The sequence below is a fragment of the Gavialis gangeticus genome, unplaced genomic scaffold (genome assembly GCF_001723915.1).
Source record: "Gavialis gangeticus isolate Ggan-Ray unplaced genomic scaffold, GavGan_comp1, whole genome shotgun sequence".
Lineage (NCBI taxonomy): Eukaryota > Metazoa > Chordata > Crocodylia > Gavialidae > Gavialis > Gavialis gangeticus.
Genome location: NW_017729029.1, coordinates 59,158,519 through 59,177,258, shown reverse-complemented (window position 1 = coordinate 59,177,258; position 18,740 = coordinate 59,158,519). Strand labels below are relative to the sequence as shown.

Sequence of the window (18,740 nt, the reverse complement as noted above, 5' to 3'; positions counted from 1 at the left end):
TTGGACCTTGGTTCAGGAACCAATCCCCATTTATAACATGGTTTCCTATGGGAAAAATTGGATCCGAGTTACAGCGTTTCAACTTAAGATGTGGTTTTCAGGAACCAATTGTGTCGTAAGTCTGAGGACTGTCTGTATTGCACTCTGAAAACTATCTTGCACTTAAAAGTGAGATGCCATTTCCTTAAGAATTCTGAATTTAGCTTCACATCATGATAGCTATGGCATGCCCTACTAGCCATTCTTAAATGTAACAAATTCAGAATAATTTTAAACTCCTGGATTTTAAAATATAAACATTCAAATGGTAAAAAAAAAATGGAAAGGAACAAATTAGGGTTTCAAACAGACCTTTCAGCATCTTCTCAAAACTGCTCCAAGACAGCAACCACACAAGATTTTATGGTCCATATTAACTGGCAGCCAAGATAAGATACATACCATGAGGTATGTTTATAAGCATTTATATTACACTTATTCTCAGTTGTTCTCTTTACAAGAGTTTTATTCCACACCATATTTGCTCCACCATTTATCTTTGTTCCTAGGGGGTCCAGGTTAATCATTTATAGGATTATAGACCAGCAGGCTTTTCTTTGAAAAGTGGCTGAAAACCAGGAAGAGCTATTCTAGTTGCCTTTGTTAGGAGAGTGACTGCACATAAAAGGAAAGTCATCAGAAGAGGGTTCCAAGCGACTGGAGTCACTTAGCAGGCCTCTCATCAATGGGACAGAAACATCCAGGGAAGCAGAGGATATAGGAGACAGACAACTAAGCAGGGTATCCACAAGACTGCAGTGAGAAGAGCAACCCAAGTTGTAGGGAAGTGTGTGAAAAAGACTATCATATACTGATTAAATGGGATCCCACCAGGGACAGAATACATTATGCTGAAACCAATACTAAAAAAGCAACTTTTCAGCCATCAGATATTCTCCCTGTTCCCTGGAAGAGCCAGGTCTCAAAAACAGAACTTGAGATAACTTCACATTTATTTTTTTAATATAAGCAATTCCAAATGTATATATTACAAATATTATTTGAAGTAGGATTGATAGACATGCCTAGTTTTAGAAGACAGTACTTGAATGATATTAAATATTCACAAGCTTCATAAATACAGTTAAAAAAAGAAAAAAAAAGCAAGCATTTAATGTTTCTAAGCACTTTACATCTTAATGGGAAGAATGAGAATCTTGTGCATAAAAATGACAGATGAGTAGCAGGAAAAAACCTTAAGACTGCAGAGGGTATTGTTGTTATTACAATTATCTAACTTGTGGAGACACATGCCAATATTGTTACCTTGGATCAAGTATACTACTTAAGGGTATTCCAAGACATTGCTTTGTATAATAAAGTTATTGGCCAAAACTATGAACAATAAGGATATATAACATTTTGGGTAGATACTAATAATGTACCAAAAACAAGGTACACAGGATCTTGAAGGGCCAAATGGTTTAAGCATCTGCCAAGTAACTTAACTGTGGCTCTTTAATGCAGAAGGCCACTCCTAAACTAACTAGCAAAGTTTGAAGAACTTCAATATTCAGTGAAATTTCAGAGTTCTGTCAAATGCACAGCCACATGCTAAGCCCACTTGCACATAGCAGTGTTAAATCAAGGCAGTCACTGTGTAGAGTACCAGACCTTCAAAGCAGTCCTTAACTGTCTCAGGTGCCTAAATGCAGTAGGCACTCATTTTCACTCAAAACACAGCAAGGGAAAGAAGCATCTACCTGATATCCTAGCAGTTAGAGCACTTACCCAGGAAGTCTGAGACCTGGGTACTAGGCCCTCCTCAGCCTGCAGGAATTCAAACCCACATCTTTCACTTCCAACGTAACTGAGCTAGCCACCGAGCTATAGTGGCTGGGGGCACTCTTTACCCTCTCTGTTGAAAACCAAGAACTGTGTAGGAAGTAATACAAAATTCACAGAGACAAGAGTAAGGTAAAGTTAAAGGAAGCAGAACTCTAGTCCACTGACAAGGGGGAGATCTAGGTACTGGTCCCTGCTCCCAGCATTATTTCTGTTTTTTACCCAATGATAGCACAATCAATTCAGGACTCAGTGAACCCCCAAAATGTCCCCCTCTGTTCAGCACCAGCACACAGTTAAAAAATGACATAGTTAACACCTGTCTCCTACAACTCTAACTGGTTTTCGGAGTGGGGGGTGAGGGGGTTGTGCAAAAAAGAGCTCAGGAAACTCCTCTGGTCCTTTCCCAAGACTGCTGCTTATAAACCCTATACTGGGACATAGAGAGTAAAGTATGAAGCTCCTCCAACTGTCTTGTCCCACAAACTCCTGTGGCTTCCTAACTGCATTCAGGGGTTCCAGGAAAAGGACATACCTTCATACTCTCTAAATTAGCAGCAGCAGGTCTGCTACTGTTTCCAAGGCCCCATCAGAAAGCATGCATGGGAGCTATATGCAGAATAGGGTTACCATATTTCCAGCAACAAAAAAGAGGACACCTGGAGGGGGGAGGGGAAGGGGGAGAGGCATATGATTGGGGGGGCAGTGATATGCCTGTGCCCTGCCTCACCCCTTGCTCCTAAGCCCCTGCTCCCCCAGCCCTGGTAGTGCCCCTCACTTCCAACCCACAGCCCCCTGCCCCCTGCCCCGCCGGTGCCTCTCACTCCTGACCCACAGCCCCCTGCTCCCCAGCGCCCCTCACTCCCAACCTGTAGCCCATGCCACCCCAGTGCTTCTCACTCCCATCCCACAGCCCCCTGCCCCCCAGTCCTTCTGGTGCCCCTCACTCCTGACCCACAGCCCCCTGTCCCGCTGCCCAAGCAACACACACACAGACACACACACATGCACTCACAAAACACAGCATCTCTTTACCTGGCTGGCCAGGGCCCACATGGGGAGCACATGACCCCTGACAGCCAATCAACTTGCCCAGTGCTCTCAGTCCCACGCAGCCAGCTTGAGAGAGCAGAGGGAACAGCAAAAAAACCTGGACATTTGCTCTTATTTTAAAAACCCACCCAGACACACCACAGCGGGCCAAAGAAGAAGACATGTCTGGGAAAACCCGGACATATGGTAACCTAAGAATAGCACATTATAGCAATATTATCATAGCAGTATGAAACGTGTGCAATTGACCACCTATGAGACTATAAGCAAAACATGAAAAGCCAACAGACTGGGGAAAACTGTTGAGTTATTTATTTTCTCCAATTTAAAAGTTGTAGATAACATCTAAGCTTACTAGGATAATAAAAGGTCATTTTCAGACAGGAAGCATGAGTAACAGTGTGACAGTTTCCCTTCAACTTTGAAAAACTACTATTTCAGGCACCCATCTCTGGAAAACAACAGATCACATGCAGACAAATTATGAAACAAATTAAAAGTAACAGTATGATCTACAAAAGGTGATTCCCCCATTCTACAATAGAAGACATGTGGAGTCAAATTCATCACTCATGAAAAAAAACCCAACCCCACAATACTAAGTCTTCAATGAAGTTACATCAAGGATGATTTTAGCTTCCCCTTTGTTAAAATAAAACTGAACAAGGCGAACAACAGAATGAAAACTGGCGTATAATACAAGGGAAAAGACTGAAAGAGGATTAAACAAAAATCTATAGCGATCATCACAGATGTAGTTTAGAGAATTGTCACCACCAGCTTGGTCAAGTTGGTGGAGACAAATAGGCTCACTTGGTGCTACTTACTCTGCAGGCTATTAAAGATCTGCTATAGAAACCATGCCATTAAAATGTTTGCTAATATTTTCACTTCATTGTGCTGCTTTGAAGAGCAACAATGGACCCATGGTAAGTTTTGGATCTGACAGATTCCACTACAAAAGTCTCACGGACTTCGACAGTGTCAAAATTGCAGTGCAGGTAGTGAGGCAGAAAACAAAGATCAAGCTGGGAAACCAAACAACACAACTCCAATAAAACAATGAAAAGAGAATAAACAAAAGTAACAAAGCAAATAAAAGAAGCCAACTCCTATAACACTTATTGCACAAACAAGATCGCGACCTAGTTTATATCATACAATAATAATGACATAAAGGGAGTTTTCACAAGAAAACAAAACACAAAGACATAATGAGAGTTGAAACATCCAAGGCTTGTTTTCTTAATTGTGAATGGGTGAGTCAGACTCAATTTCTATTAAGCACCCGACTAATTCAGGGTGTGGTTATGTATTCACTGAAAGCCAGTTGTTAAACTGGCTTCTCTTGGTCTTGACTTCATCGAGATTGACAGGTGTATCACAGCCTAGCCTAGATATAACTAATTGTTCTATGTTTGCAATCAGAGAACATTTTGCCATCTAGTAAAAAGTGTTCAGAGAAGTAGTATTTTTGTAATGCCACCTTTCTATTGTCAACAAAAAACACTTGTTAGAGGATAATAAGAACCAAGAAGGAAGCAAGTCCACTTGTCTTTTTTTTCCGAAGAAGGTAATGGGGGTAACATTTCTAAGGAATCTCTCAGGTTTTTGCACACATCTTTTGTACTACTATAATTTTTTTAATGAAAGTTATGCCAGTACACACTACAAATATGCTTACACTGGTGCAGTATTTCTGTATGGGAGGGGAAATAACTACATTGATACAAAAACTATCTTTATACCAGAATAGGTACATGCACGCTACTGAGGCTGTATTGCTTTAAGTATCCAGCAGTACAGTAAAAGCAGCACAATGTGAAATTAAGGACAAAGCTTTGGCGAGTCACAATGCCATCTAATCAGCCACTGCAGGACATTCCAAGGAAAATATGCATCAACAAAAGAAAGAGACAGACTTTAGTCAGAATTTATCTTTAAATTCATAAGATATGACCAGAGGGCAAAACAACAAACATCAATTTCTTTATTCAGCTAGCTGGCTAAATGCTCTTTTAAATAAATCATTTGAAGTCTGACTCATTACAGAAAACATCCAAAAACAAGTCATTTGCATTCAGCAAGGCAGTTGTAATGGTGCGTTTGGGTGAACAAGACTGGGGTTTTGGCACAGTCATATAGTTGCTCAGTTGCTTGTTTATGCTATGGCCGATTCCTGAACTGGCCAGTCTGTAGATCTCCCAAGCTGCCTTGTCTCAAATCTTGTTTGAATAGTCTAATGAGGTGGTGAACTTGTCCACTTTTACTAAGAATCCTAATTCCAAGTAGGTCAGTGCAAGGCAGCTAAGCTGATCTAGTGCCGCAGAGGAAAACCTCACTTTAGTGGTATCCGCATAACGGTACTTCCATGCAACAAAAATGGACACATGTCCCCTTGTAGCAAATGCTCATGCCTATCTCAGGCTGCTGAAAAAAAATAGAACTTGTGATAATATTTTTAGTCATATTGTACCTTTTCTTTGAACATCTCACATCAGACAAGCTTGTTCCTAGGCTTTACAACATGGATGAGGCCTATGTGAGGGTACTGTTCATACTTTACATTCAGGCAAACTAAGCAATAAAATAAGAAACTCTAGCCGGGGATGGAGAAGCAAGGGAAAGAGACAAGCATTTCGACCCAGTTCTCATGGAACAGCACAGTTGTTATACTGATGGCTTTCTTCCAACTCCTCTGAAGCCATCTGTCTGCAATTGCCAATATGCAGAAACCTATACCGAGAAAAAAACCCCAATCCACTCAAGCAGACAAGCCCTCCGTTCATTTCAACTTAAATTAAAACACAACAATACTAACTGCCTTAGAAGCCTACCATTAAGTCTTCTTAGGTACAAAAAGGACAAAGTGACTAAGAGGCCTGTAGCAATGTAGAACTGGGAGGATGAACAGAACTCCAAGAGGAATAAAAAAGCTGTTATGAAAACCAGAGAGGGCGGTGATAAAAAAAACCATTTTAATTACTGGAGATAAAAGAAAAGGAGCTACACTTTGAAGAGGTACCACTCAGGCAGACAGTACATCCCACAGTACTTAGAAGCAAAAGCAGCAAAAGAATCTGAGACAGAAGCAAAAGAATCTGAGATCTCCAAAACAAGCACCTGTTTTTTAGTGAGCATTCACATTTCAAAGATAAATTTGGGGGCTTTTTCAAAAAGAACAAATTAGATAAACCTGAATTGCTGTAACATGTACTACAGATAAAAATGTAAAGCCTCTTGCTCTTTATTTCTCTCTAAACAGTATAGGTAGGGAAATCTTGCTTTAACAGCAAAATATAATTAAGAATTCTGAAACTCACAGTTAAAAATGTATTGGGTATTCTTCAGCAAAGGATATTAAAACAATTAAATTTCCCACATAGTGTTGTGAACAAAAACACTGCTTTACAGTTGGTATTTTGGATGAATTAATTAAAATGGTCCCCTCTACAGCTGTGTCATCTGGTACTTAGATGATTGCATTTATCTTGTAGACATCTTAAGACTATAACTGAAGACAAATCACTTTTCATTTCCTCCTGCTCAGGGTAAAGCCCTTTTTTTTCCACACTGGAAAAAATTTATCAATGTGTACTTCAACTTGTACGGGCAGTGTAAGAGCTATGCTTTGGGGGGGGGCGGGGAGAACACATGCACATTTCCCAGAGGAATAAGAATTTTGCATTCATGATCCATTCACTGAAGAATCAATTAATTGTGCCAAATCAGGGATGGAATAGCTGACACAGCTGTCATGCAATGAGGAAATAAACCTGTTTATCAAGAGTTTCTCTGGTATTTTAGTTATTTTTATTTTTATACTATAAATACACAAACTTGATAAGTAGACTCCCCACCCTGAATACAAGAAATAGAGGGCAAGTAAGACAACAATTAAATCTTCTGAAAGCTGAACCATATATTTTAATACACCCCTCTGCTTCCAAATGGACTTTTCAGATGGAAGAACAGGATAGCAGAAAAATAACTTCATTATCTGGTTGCTAATGAAGCTGCTGATATGTAGCAAGGACTGTTGAACAATGAACAATTTTACCCCTACAGGCAAACAAGCAGTCTTTTTCCCCAACACAGATTTACCTGAGTCTCCAGTTCTTCCAATTTACGCTTCCTGGCATGAAGAGCCTTACTTGGGAAAGCCCAAAAATAATTGGAAGTTCCAATCCTATCAGTGTCCACCATCCCATCATCAACTAAACTTTGCAGGACTTCTTTCACCGACATGGCAGCTAAAAAACAAAAGCAACCCATTTTAAAATTAAGTAGACCCAATAAAGAAAAAAATGAGTAGCAAATAAGTAAGCATAACAGAAGCTTATGTACTTCTACCTGTTCTCATCTTCCCCAGGAACTGCTTACAGAACCACAACAGCATAAATGTACCGTATTTGCTATGGAGCCAGGCTGGAGCCATGCTCTGTGCCGCAGGCTGCAGGAAGGAAGGAGCCTGCCAGCAAAGAGCAAAGGTAAAGTGTGCAGGGTGGAGTTGGGGGGAAGAAGTGGTGTGGATGTGGGGAAGAGACAAAGGGGGAATCGGGGAAGCCTGAGGCTGTGCAGGGGATGGGGGGCAGCACAATGGGAGGGTTAGTGTGAGGGGGAGGGAAAGCAGGCAGCAGGGGGCAAGCTGCCTGCCTCTCTCAGTGGCTGCCCCACCATTCTCACACTGCATGCCCCTTACCAACTGCCTCCTGCCATCCCCTACTGCCTGCCCCATTACAGTGCCCCTCATCACTTCATTAAGGATGAATTTAAGGTGATCCTCCAATAATTAGATTTCATACATGGAAACTTATAATACATTTATACATTTTCCATGTGTAGAATCAAATTATTGGGGAGTCATCTTATATTCAGAGTCATCTTGCATTTCGGTAAATACAGTAACCCTTACCCCATGAACATATTTCTGAAGAGACTACTCATTTTGGCATCTGCCTGATGCTACAAACCACTCACACAGAGAATCCTTTTGAAGTCAATGGCAATATTGTGCACAAAACAATTTATTAAAGAAAATTTGCTATCAGTTTCCCATTGTGGGTCCTGATCTAATCCATCTTGAAATATATTTATCAATAAAGCAAACCAGCAGATCGGTTTATCTTGCCTTTTTCCAGATCATATTAATCTATTTAGTGAAAAGGACATGACCTGTGATCTTGCATAGATAAGCCTGTAGTGTTTGGTCAAGATGGAGTACTCAAGGGCAGACCCATAAATTTCTCTTCTGGACAAATGCTCTTTTGGTCTCCAAAGTTGCCAGGAATCATGTTGCATGGAACAAATTCCATTTTCTGTGGCAAAATATGCTTTCATGATGTTACATTTTATGCTATTGTCTTAAGAGTCTTTAAGAGTCTGTTTTAATAGCTTAAATCAGGGGTTGGCAACCTATGGCCTACAAGGCCACCAAGCCCATGGAGCTGAGGGACTACACTACAGCCAGGTGGCAGACAGCTTCATCCATGCTGCAGCCAAGGTGGCAAAAAGAAACCAAACTAGGTTCCTTCTGCCTACCACTTGAAAATGTTGTCAATGACTACCTTCACTGGGGTCAGAAACATTTTCTGGTAGGGAAACCAGATGACCCAGCTTGGGTCTGAAGCAGGAAGGCACAAGGACGTGGCTGCGTTCACTGTTTCTCCCTGCCACCCAGCTATGGTGAGGCACAGGGAGAGCCTGCCTCCACTGAAGCTCCAGCCACATGACTGCGGCACAAAGTACGGACAGCTCCACCAAAGCTCCTGGCAGCCGGCTGTGGTGCAGGGGAGCAGAAGTCACAGCTCTGCAGGCCAAACCCAGAGCCTCCAGGCTGGATCCATCTCATGGGCTACAGATTACCAACCTCTGCTTTACATTACTTTAAGATTCAAGCCAACCATACACTTGAGGTAATGTAGAAGGGAAACTAAAAGTGAAAGACTGATGACTAAAGCCTAAGACAGAGATATTGTGAAAAGGAATAATCTGTTACCACATAATTAAAAACAGCATCATTATATATACCCACCCCCATACAGGAGGGCAGATTACCAGTTGTCCATGCAACCTTAATTCTAACACTTCTTAGCTAGTAATTTTTTAAAATTGTATCTGGTAATTTCCACTCTAAGCAATCAACAGCTGCAGAGGAACTGGGAGAACACGTATTACATTAATTTATATTAAGTTGTCAGATGGAAGGTTATTCTCTTAATCAGAAGGGCTAAAAAAATTTTAATGGATTATGCCCCACACTTGCCCAAGGAAGTTTCCCATTCAACACAGGCAGGAGAATTTTTCAAGGCTGAAAATAAGAAACAATTAAACTAATGATCTTCAGTAACTATTCTTCAATACTCAGGTGTAAAGAAGCTTCTAAAGGATTCTACTGGCAGATTATTTAGGTTTGATTGTATTATAAAGGTTTGTGAGAGAGTCTCTACAGTAATTTAAAAAAAATCTTATTTAACATCCCATGAATACAAATAAATGTCCTTTGAAATACTCTTGCATCTCCAGAGGCTTCTATAAGTATCTTTTATCTGCTAACATAACTGAAAAATAATGTACCACTGCAGTAATGTATGTGGGGTTATAGCAGATCCCCCTGTAGCTCTTACAACACAACTGCTTTTTCTTAATCTATAATAGCTGTGTTATCACCATCACACAGATGTGTAAATCAAGAAAGTGGACATTGGGTCTCACTGTTCATACAGGCATGAGAATGGAGCATTTAAATAAATCTAAAGTTTGTCCAAGATAAGTTATCCTGGGCCATAATCGTAACTAATGGGCATCGGATTTCTATTGATGGTCCTGGATATTAAACCTGAGATACTTTCTATGTAAAATTGCTTTGTAGTATTGTTGGAGAAATGTAACTGAAAACTATTTGTGTACGTATTCGGAGCCAAATTTTAAGATGTCAAAGACTAAAATCTGTCACTTAAATCCACAGTTCACCAACAATGCAACATGATTCTCAAGAGATGAAGAACATCCAGTGATCTCAATGGGATCTCAGCTTCTCTGAGAATCGCATTATATATTTAGAAAGTGTGAATTTCAGGATCCAGTCTTCAGTAACCCACACTTGTAAGCTTTGGCCTTCATGTCCAATATACTATATTGCTCTGATTATGTTGACCTTGCATATAGGTCAATCCCCTATTTTCAAGTTCAATTTTAGGAACAACAGCTTTTTCCGTGTATGTAATTCAGTAAGTATAGATAAAGACTATGCACTGCTATTGCTCTTGTGAATCAAATAATAAAAGAAAGGACACAATGGACTAAACATTTTTTACTTGGTGTTTTAGTGTGTGCCCATAATAGGAAAAATGCTGGCAGCCCCATTATAAGTCAGTCAAAAATAAATCAGCTAGGAGGGTGGGGTTTTTTCTTCTTTTTGAGGAAACAAGGTAGACTTATAATCAGTCCAATATAGTAAGTTACATATATCAGTAATAAAGTAGTTGCATTCTGTCTTTGCGTTTATTCAAGCTAGACCACCAACACAAACCAATAAACTGATGCAGTTAGTTGTCTTTGCAACAACAAGAAAAGAAAAGCAGTTCTGCAAAATGAGAATTTGCAAAGTAAGGCCTCTCCACTAAACAATATGTAATGCCTCCAGATATTTTTTTTAAAATGCCGTAAACACTTACTAATTCCTTTTTCTTTGGGAGCAATCTTCTCTACATCCTTTAATTGGAACACATCTTTCTGCTCAAACACAAAAAGTACATCAGCTCTGAAAGACCCATGCTAAATTAATCCCAATAAATACCCAAGAAAAATCTAACATATATTTATTATTCCAGAAAAATTTGCATTTTACTCGTAATTAAAGAACTCAAGTAATTTAAAAATAAAAGAAACTTCCTTTTGTCATAATCCATGCTCTTTGTTACTCTAATTTCATTGCATCATTACACGGTACAACTTCAGGTCTGAGTGGCTAAAACCTCAATAAATCTGATGAAGTAGGCCATCAGCTATAGGAGCTTATGCCTGTCTGATCTACTTAGACTCTAATGGCATCTATATATGTGCTCTGGGGTGAGAGCTGCTCTAATTAAAATGCCCGCAGCTTCTTGTGTATTCAGCATCCTGCGCTTCAAAATGACTGTGGGAGCACTTTACCTAAAGGTCTCTTGACAAGCTTTAGGTAAAGCACCCCCACCGCCATTTTGAAACATGGGAACACTTGAATACGCATGATGGTGAGGCTGCTGGAGCATTCTAACGAGAATACTTGAGCAGATTCAATTAATCTAACTGTTCTAATCTAATCAGAATGCTTTGGAGCAGGCACCCCACACATGTACAGGCACCCTAAGGTGGTACCCTGCCATGTTTTCTGCCTGACTTCTGACTAAGACGGTTAACTACGTCTGTCTCTTCAGACATTCTGCATTGATGAGGCACTGAAGCATACCAGTACAATTACATTTAATAATACAATAAATTTATACGTGAATTACTTATATCAGAAGCCCAATGAAACCTCTGCTGTTGGATTGTCATTCTGATCTCCCCTGCATACTGCCTCCTTTAGTGTGTACTCTCTGATCCTTCCCTTTCTGACTCTCCAACTTCAATTGCTTCCGTGTCCCAATTTGATCGTTCTGTCCTACTGCAGTGACAGTGTGAAATTGACAATATCTGGATCCTACAGAACAAGTCAAGTAGTGAGAATGTCCCAAACGCCCAATACTTTCATTTTGTTGCTGCACTGTACCTGAACTGAAGTTCTTCAGGTCAACCTCTGACATATGGCAACCCCCATACAATGAAAAGGGCTTGAGAAATATTTCAGCAGCCATTACCAACGTTATGGAAAATCTAACTTAGGTTTTCTTGGCTTTTGTACTTAAATCTGAAAAGTCTACAGGAAACTGATAGCATTACATTTGAAAGCATTACAGGAAACACAATTCTTTTAGTTATTCCACTTCACTGTCGATGACTCATCCATTGCTGACAAAAAGGGTCAACACAACATACAGCTGAACTGGTGCCAAATTCTATTCAGCACCAGTTCAACTGCATCTACTGTCAGCAACTGGTGGTTCTGCAAGTACAAATGAAGCCAATCTGGTCTAGGAAAAATAAAGCTAACTAAAAAATTTAAGTGATGAAATCAAAAAGATGTTTCCCACTACAGTACCCACAGTAGATAGTTAAGTGCATTGTGAATTCTAACCACTGGGCCCAAGTGAACGATGATAAATAAAAAATTCTACTTACTGTTTCAAAAAATATTTCCATCATGCGGCTTCTCTTCTCTTCAACACTCAGTCCTCTCTTCTTGGACTAAAATGGGAGAACATAGATACTGCAGTTTAATACTAGAGCATCCTAGGAATTGCTATTTTGTTCAGAACTCACACTTGTTAATCCTAGAGCTATTTCTTTGATTTCTCCTTAAATAAATGAACATCCCACACAACTCCCTCAGGACAGACTCCTTTACAAAGGAAGACCTTTCCATGCTAATCCACCAAAAACATTAATGGTCTCAAGGAACTGATTTGCTAAGCAATCTACTTCATTTCCTACTCACTGTCCTTTATTTTTTTTACATCCCCATAATTCCTTATCCGTCTTACCTTACTAGCTCTAAAAAAGGTATTCCATTCAATCTGGGAAGTCTATTCAAATGCTCAATTGCCCTTAAAAAAGCAGAAATAGTTATTTCTACTCTTTACACAGTGGGGGACTTGCTTTTGTTGGACTCCTTCACTACTGTAAACATTGTTTTTATTACAGTGAAGCTACTAATGTGAAATACAGGTCATTAAAAAAAAAAAGACAGCTGTTTCCCTCCAAGTCCCTCAATCATTTTGGGGGTATTTCTAACTTTTTACATGATTTTTTTCCCTACATCTGTATCAAACAATTTGCAGGGGATGCTGACTGAACACATGGAAGAACAACAGAATAGGTTTCACGCGAGTTGCTGCCTACTACCAAAAAGTAGAAATGAGAACTATTTTCTTCTCCAGTAGTTTGTAGTTATATTACACCTGAGGATAGCTTATAACTGGACTGTCCAACTTCCAGGCAGCTTGGGTTGTCCCTGCCCCCCAGGTGTGGTCCACAGTCCTGGGGGTTGCACAAGGCGCAGGCTACAGATTGAGGACTGCTTGCTGTGCAGGCACCCCCTTCACAGGGGTCTTACTCAGGGTGCAGGCAGTGTGGAGCATTCAGGTCCAATGTGGAGTACCCAGCTCCCCCACTCCAACATGTGCTGCATGGGCAGCCTGGCTCTTGCCTCTCCTCACATTCAGGCATACGGTGTGAACAGCCTACCCTTACCCCTGCAGCACACACAGCCTGGCTCCCCCAATCCCAAACAACACTCTCCTCTCCTCCCCTCACAGCCATACACCCACTTACAATGGGGGCAGCTCAGCCCCCTCTGCCACTGCCTGCACAACACAGACACCTTGGCCCCCCAAGGAGCAGCAGCAAGAAGAAAACTGAAGAGAGAGGGGTAGCCTGGAGAGCCCACCTGCCAAGGCAGGAGCAATGATGGGGGCACAGCCTAAACCTTCAGGGACTGCAGGCAACTTGCAGGCCACCAGGTAATCAGCCCTGGTTTATAACCATAGGATGCTAATTTTTTTTCAGACAGATGTGATTTTGAAGTAGAAGTGTACCTTTAAACCTGGTAGCCTACCGTTTGAATCAAACTAACAGATTGATAAAATGTATTGTGCGTGTTTCTTGTACATGGAACATGTATTAACTAGAGGAAAAGTTAATCTGGTGAGTTCCTAGAATAGGTGGATAGGTGTAGAGATTTGGCAGGGAGGTGGGGGGGGGAAATCAGGCCTCGTTTCTGCTACTCCTAACATATTCCAAGCTTCCACCAAGCAAAAGCAATGCAATATTTGTTAGTTTCACTACTGCTTCCTTTGGAAACAAGCTACACGCTACTGGTGCAAAGGTCTGAAATCAGTAGCTGCAAATATCAATAAGGACAATGACTGGGGTTTAAAAAAAATCTGTCTCATGCAAAAACCTGTACTTCAGAAGACTGATGATGAACCATCAATGATGCATACACAAGAAACAGCAGTAATGCAAGGTATCAAACCTGACCTAACCAATATGAATGAATGAAATACGAATTTTCATTTCTACCTAGGAGAATTTTACAGTCTCTGCTGTCTCCTATGCCTGATAGGAAAGTGTGCACGCGCCCAAAAGCCTGCAAATATCTCGTTGGTGTAGTAGAGGATATCACCTCTTCCACAAGTTTTGACTCCTTTTGATCTAACCAAAGCCTTCTAAATCAGATGAACCTTATATTCAGCTATACCACACTGGGTTATTGACTTCCCAACCAGTTACTATGACAGACACCCTGATGTTACAAATACTAAAATACTGCATCACTATGTAAGTGAGAAAAATAAATGACAAGCAATTTTCTATTTCCCCTTCCCCTTCAAACAGCTTAGTAATCTCAGCAGTGATAAAATTAAAGACAATGATATGCAACATGATATTTTAACTAAGGTTTGGCATCATGCTGTATGAATTTTACTCAAGTGTGGAAAAGATCCTTTAGGCTCATGTGGCTGTGTTGACCTAAATACAACCACAATGAAGCTATTACAGATTTTATTCACATCTGGATGTATGGGAAACTGCACATGTAAATCCTCCCCAAACCCTTCTACATTGCAATTTTGCTATGCTACGATTACTGGGCCTAGTTCAAGCTATGTTTCCATGGCCTATTGTAACAGTTGCAGCCTCCAGCTAAAATTAATTTGATCTATGGTCAGCCTGCCATAACCAGATAAAAAGAATAAAACAGACACAGCTTTAAAGGTGTTTACTGGAAATAATATGGAGAGCTGCTAATTAATATTGTATTGAACAGGGCCAAAGAAAAATAAATAAATTGGAGATAGAATGGAAAAAGTCCTGACATTTAAATTCATGAATCCCCTCATTAGACAAAGGACTACCAGGATGGTAACTGTGCAGCTGTTATACATAACACTGGCCAATTTCACCACAAAATGGTACAAGATATTTCCCCACCAAAAGAATGATTGCAGGGAAAACTTTATCTCCTCATCTTAAGCACTGACAAGAGGGAGACTAAAAGCAACATCAAGCATACCATCAAATTCAGAAAAAAACAAAGGAATGGGCCAATGTTATCAGATTCTACTAAAACCAAAATGATGCAACCCATATCATACTCTACCGAGAACCAGAAAAGTACTCTAGTGCCCCTACCCAGCTCTGTATGGGTTTACGCTGTGGAAAGAAAACTTGCCATCTCCCACAGACCCGGAGGATTCAAGTTCAGTTTTCTTCTGGACCAGTGGTGCTCAAACTTTTACCCATGCAGGCCAGATGAGTGACATGGGGCTGGTTCGCAATGTATCAGGGTCCTACCTACACCTGTAATGCTGCATATCTATCTTTCTGTGTGCGTGTGCACATGCAAACGTACGTAGACCTGTGTGTGTATATACACGTGTGCGTATACCTGTGTGCGCACACATTTGTGTGTACACATGCATGCATATACCTGTGTGCGCACACATTTGTGTATATCCACATGCATGCATATACCTGTGTGCACATGTGTATATCCACATGCATTTGTGTGTATACAGTTGTGCATATACCCGTGTGCATACATGTGTGTGCACATTTGTGAATACATACCCATGTGTGCCCAAACCTGTGTGTCTGCACATTTGTGTATACATGTGTGCATATACAGGTAGTCCTCGACTTACAACGTTTCGCAGTTACAAGGTTTATAAATGAACACCTTGTTTCAACTTCCTGATGTCAGTTTCAACTTTACAATGCTTGATCCAACACCACGCCACGCCAGAGAACAAGTTCGCTGTGTTGTCCATCTCCCTGGAGAACATCTCTCCCACCTTCCTTGGACCTTTTCTTTAAGCAAGCAGACAAGACTCCACAAAAATCCTGCAGCCAAGACTCCTGAGAGGACTCCAGCCAAGGACCCTTCAAAAAGTCCAACCAAAACCCCTTCAAAAAGTCCAGCAAAGTCATCTCAAAGAAGTCCTTCCAAACCAATATGATCACTATTTACAATATAAATACATTAATGTAGTGATATTGCTCATCTATAATTGATTGCATACAAAATTCTGGGGTATTTTTGGTGAAAATAGGGTATTGGTCCTCGGTTCAGGAACCAATCCCCATTTATAACATTGTTTCCTGTGCAAAAAAAAATCAGTTGAGTTACAGCATTTCGACTTTCAACTTTTTGCGGTTTTCAGGAACCAATAGTGTTGTAAGTCCGAGGACTCCCTGTACATATTTGCATATTCCTGTGTGTGCACATTCATGTGTCCGTGTATGTGTGTCTGCACATTCCTGTGCGTGCATATCCATGTTTGTGCATACCTGTATCTGTGTGTATATATATGAACGGGGGGCATGTGTGTTTGTGTACATATACATGCGCACACAAACGTACACGCACACTCTGCCCCCCGCATAATGGACACATGCACCCGCTCCCCCGCTTTAAGCTGCCACCAGTCCCCCACTGCCGAGTCTGCGGCCCCGCGGGGATGTCGGGGCCGGAGGCCAGGCGAAGGCCCGGTCCCACACAGCGGCTGCTCCCCGCGAATCCCGGCTGGGGGGGGAGGGTCGGGGCTCGGCCCGGCCGCTACGCTGGGGGCAGCCACGGGCGACTGTGCCGGACGAAGACGCGTTGGAGCCGGGGGGGAAGGGAAGGGAACGCCCTTACCATGCCGCCTCCTTCCCGCGGGGCCGGGCCGCGGACTTTGATTTCGGCGCCTCCGGGAGGGGAAAGGTCACGGGGAGGCGGCGGCCTGCAGCGCAGCCTGGCGGCCCCCGCGCGCAGCAGAGGCGGGAAGCGGCCTGAAGCTGTCGGAGCCCCGCGAGAGGCAGCCGGGCCGGCCCTGGCCGGGCGGATGTAGTCCTGCGTCCACAGGCGGGGCCTGAGGCAGGGCTGTGCGTGCAGCTCTGGTCGCGGCTCAGTTGAAACTGCCGGCCCGGTCGGTGGAGTGGGTTGCGGCCTAGGAAACCGCGGGCGTGCTCCTTAAGGCACAGCTTCTCCTCTGCAGCACCCTGGGGTGCCCTGAGATCCCGGGGTGCTACAGGAGGTGCGCACAGGAGTCAGGAGCGAAACCCAGAGGTTTCAAAGAAGAAGGCAGAGCGTTTAAAACCTTCTGCCCGGCTGTGGGCTGGCAGCAGAAGATCAGCTCTTTATTACTTTTCAGTAGTCCAAAACAGGAGTGAAACAAGTTGGTATTTTCTGAGAGGAGCCTCAAAGCTAGAAAGGTTGAGGATGGCTCTGCCCTGTCCTCCTAGTCACTCCTTTTTGATGAGCCTGAGGAGCACAAGATAAGGTGCTGAGAGCCCATGCAAAGGTCACAGATAGGTAAAGGGCAGAGGAAAAAGTGAGCTGAAAGGGAGGTGGGCTTGGCCTGGGCACCTGGCTGGTGCTCTGCTTGTCCCAGGTCTAGGGTTACAGAAAACTAAACCACATTAACTTACCTACCTTTCAATAAAGGTCAGCTATTGCCCTTTAGCTTTCACTTCCCGGAGGACTTTTCACAGTTACCGCAGACCACCTTAGGTCAACCTCCCTCACCTTACCTGGCACCCCCATCCCCATCCCCACCTTCAGGTGGCTTGCACTTTGTTCACACCTTGGGACAACAGTTTGCAAAAGTAGAAAGTTTGACTACTCCTGCAAAGCCTGAGGCACATGCTTAACTTTGTGACCTGTAAGTAGGTCCTTGCAGTTAAGGGGCTGGGATTAAGTGTGTAATTAAGCACCTGTTTGCAGGATCAGAGCTATTTTTTTACTCTTTTTTTCCCAACCAGCTGTGGTTGCCAAAAATAAGACGGGTGAAGGGAGTAGGAGAATTTAAGAGTTTTGATTTCCTGTCATAACCCCTCAACTTAATTCCTTCCTTCCATTTTAGCAATTTGCTAAGCATTTGTTAACATTTCTAAACTTAATTTAAAATATACCTATTAGGATTATCAGAATTATCACAAGAATTGAAGAAAAAAAGCTCATGTAAACTATACTAATTATTTTTCTAATTTTCAGAGCCAACTGGAACAAAAAAGGACTTTCAGTAAATAGTATGCAATTGTTCTACACTAAAAGAAACAAATTTAAATCCAAAATTTGCTCCACTCCCCCCCCACAAAGTCCTAATGCTAATTTAATTCCACTATAATGAATTATGCCAATACATGAAATGTAGGTCAGAATGGAGTCAGTCAAACTGGCTCATGACTCTACTGGACAGTCTAAATGTGGCTCCATATGAAAGAGACTTAGTGGGCTCTGGGGACAGAGGAATGGCTCTGGGAACTGCCCTTGAAAGTTTAGTGGTGGCTATCATAGAGGACATTACGGTTTTCTGCTACTGTCCTTTGTCCTCTATTGATACAAAACCTGACGCCTTTATGTCCTCTATTTTCTCTCTTCAAGAGAAAAATAGAAGACATAAAGGTATCCGGTTTCATATCAATAGAGGACAGAGGACAACTGGACTGTCCTCTATGATGTCCACCCTAACTGTCCTGCAGCTTTGAATCATTTCAGGATTTTGGTTTATAGTTACAAAGTTTGGCAACCCCTGTTAGAGAACATATGAATGTTCAAGAAATTAATCCAACATGCTATAAAGCTTCTTGCACATCTTCTTGTGCATGTCACTTTATCCCATCATTGCAGCTTGACAGCATGAGAAGTATGATAAGCACCCTTCTGAGGCCTTTCTCATGCTCCTAGAGAAGGAGTTGGCAAAGTTTTTCACCTGCAACCTCAATTTGCAAGATGT

At 41.8% G+C, this 18,740-nt stretch overlaps 1 protein-coding gene across 1 annotated transcript in view; it reads right to left on the bottom strand.

Annotated features, from left to right (window-relative positions):
* Nucleotides 1-16,824, bottom strand: part of MND1 (meiotic nuclear divisions 1) — a 70,222-nt gene extending 53,398 nt beyond the window's left edge. Inside the window, exons 1-4 of the mRNA XM_019521668.1 lie at nt 16,661-16,824; nt 12,139-12,204; nt 10,554-10,611; nt 6,982-7,130 (exon numbers count right to left, since the gene is read on the bottom strand). Coding sequence (XP_019377213.1) covers nt 6,982-7,130; nt 10,554-10,611; nt 12,139-12,204; nt 16,661-16,663 — 276 coding nt within the window. The 5' untranslated portion in view covers nt 16,664-16,824. The remainder of the gene's footprint in view (nt 1-6,981; nt 7,131-10,553; nt 10,612-12,138; nt 12,205-16,660) is intronic.
* Between the last annotated feature and the right edge of the window lie 1,916 nt (nt 16,825-18,740).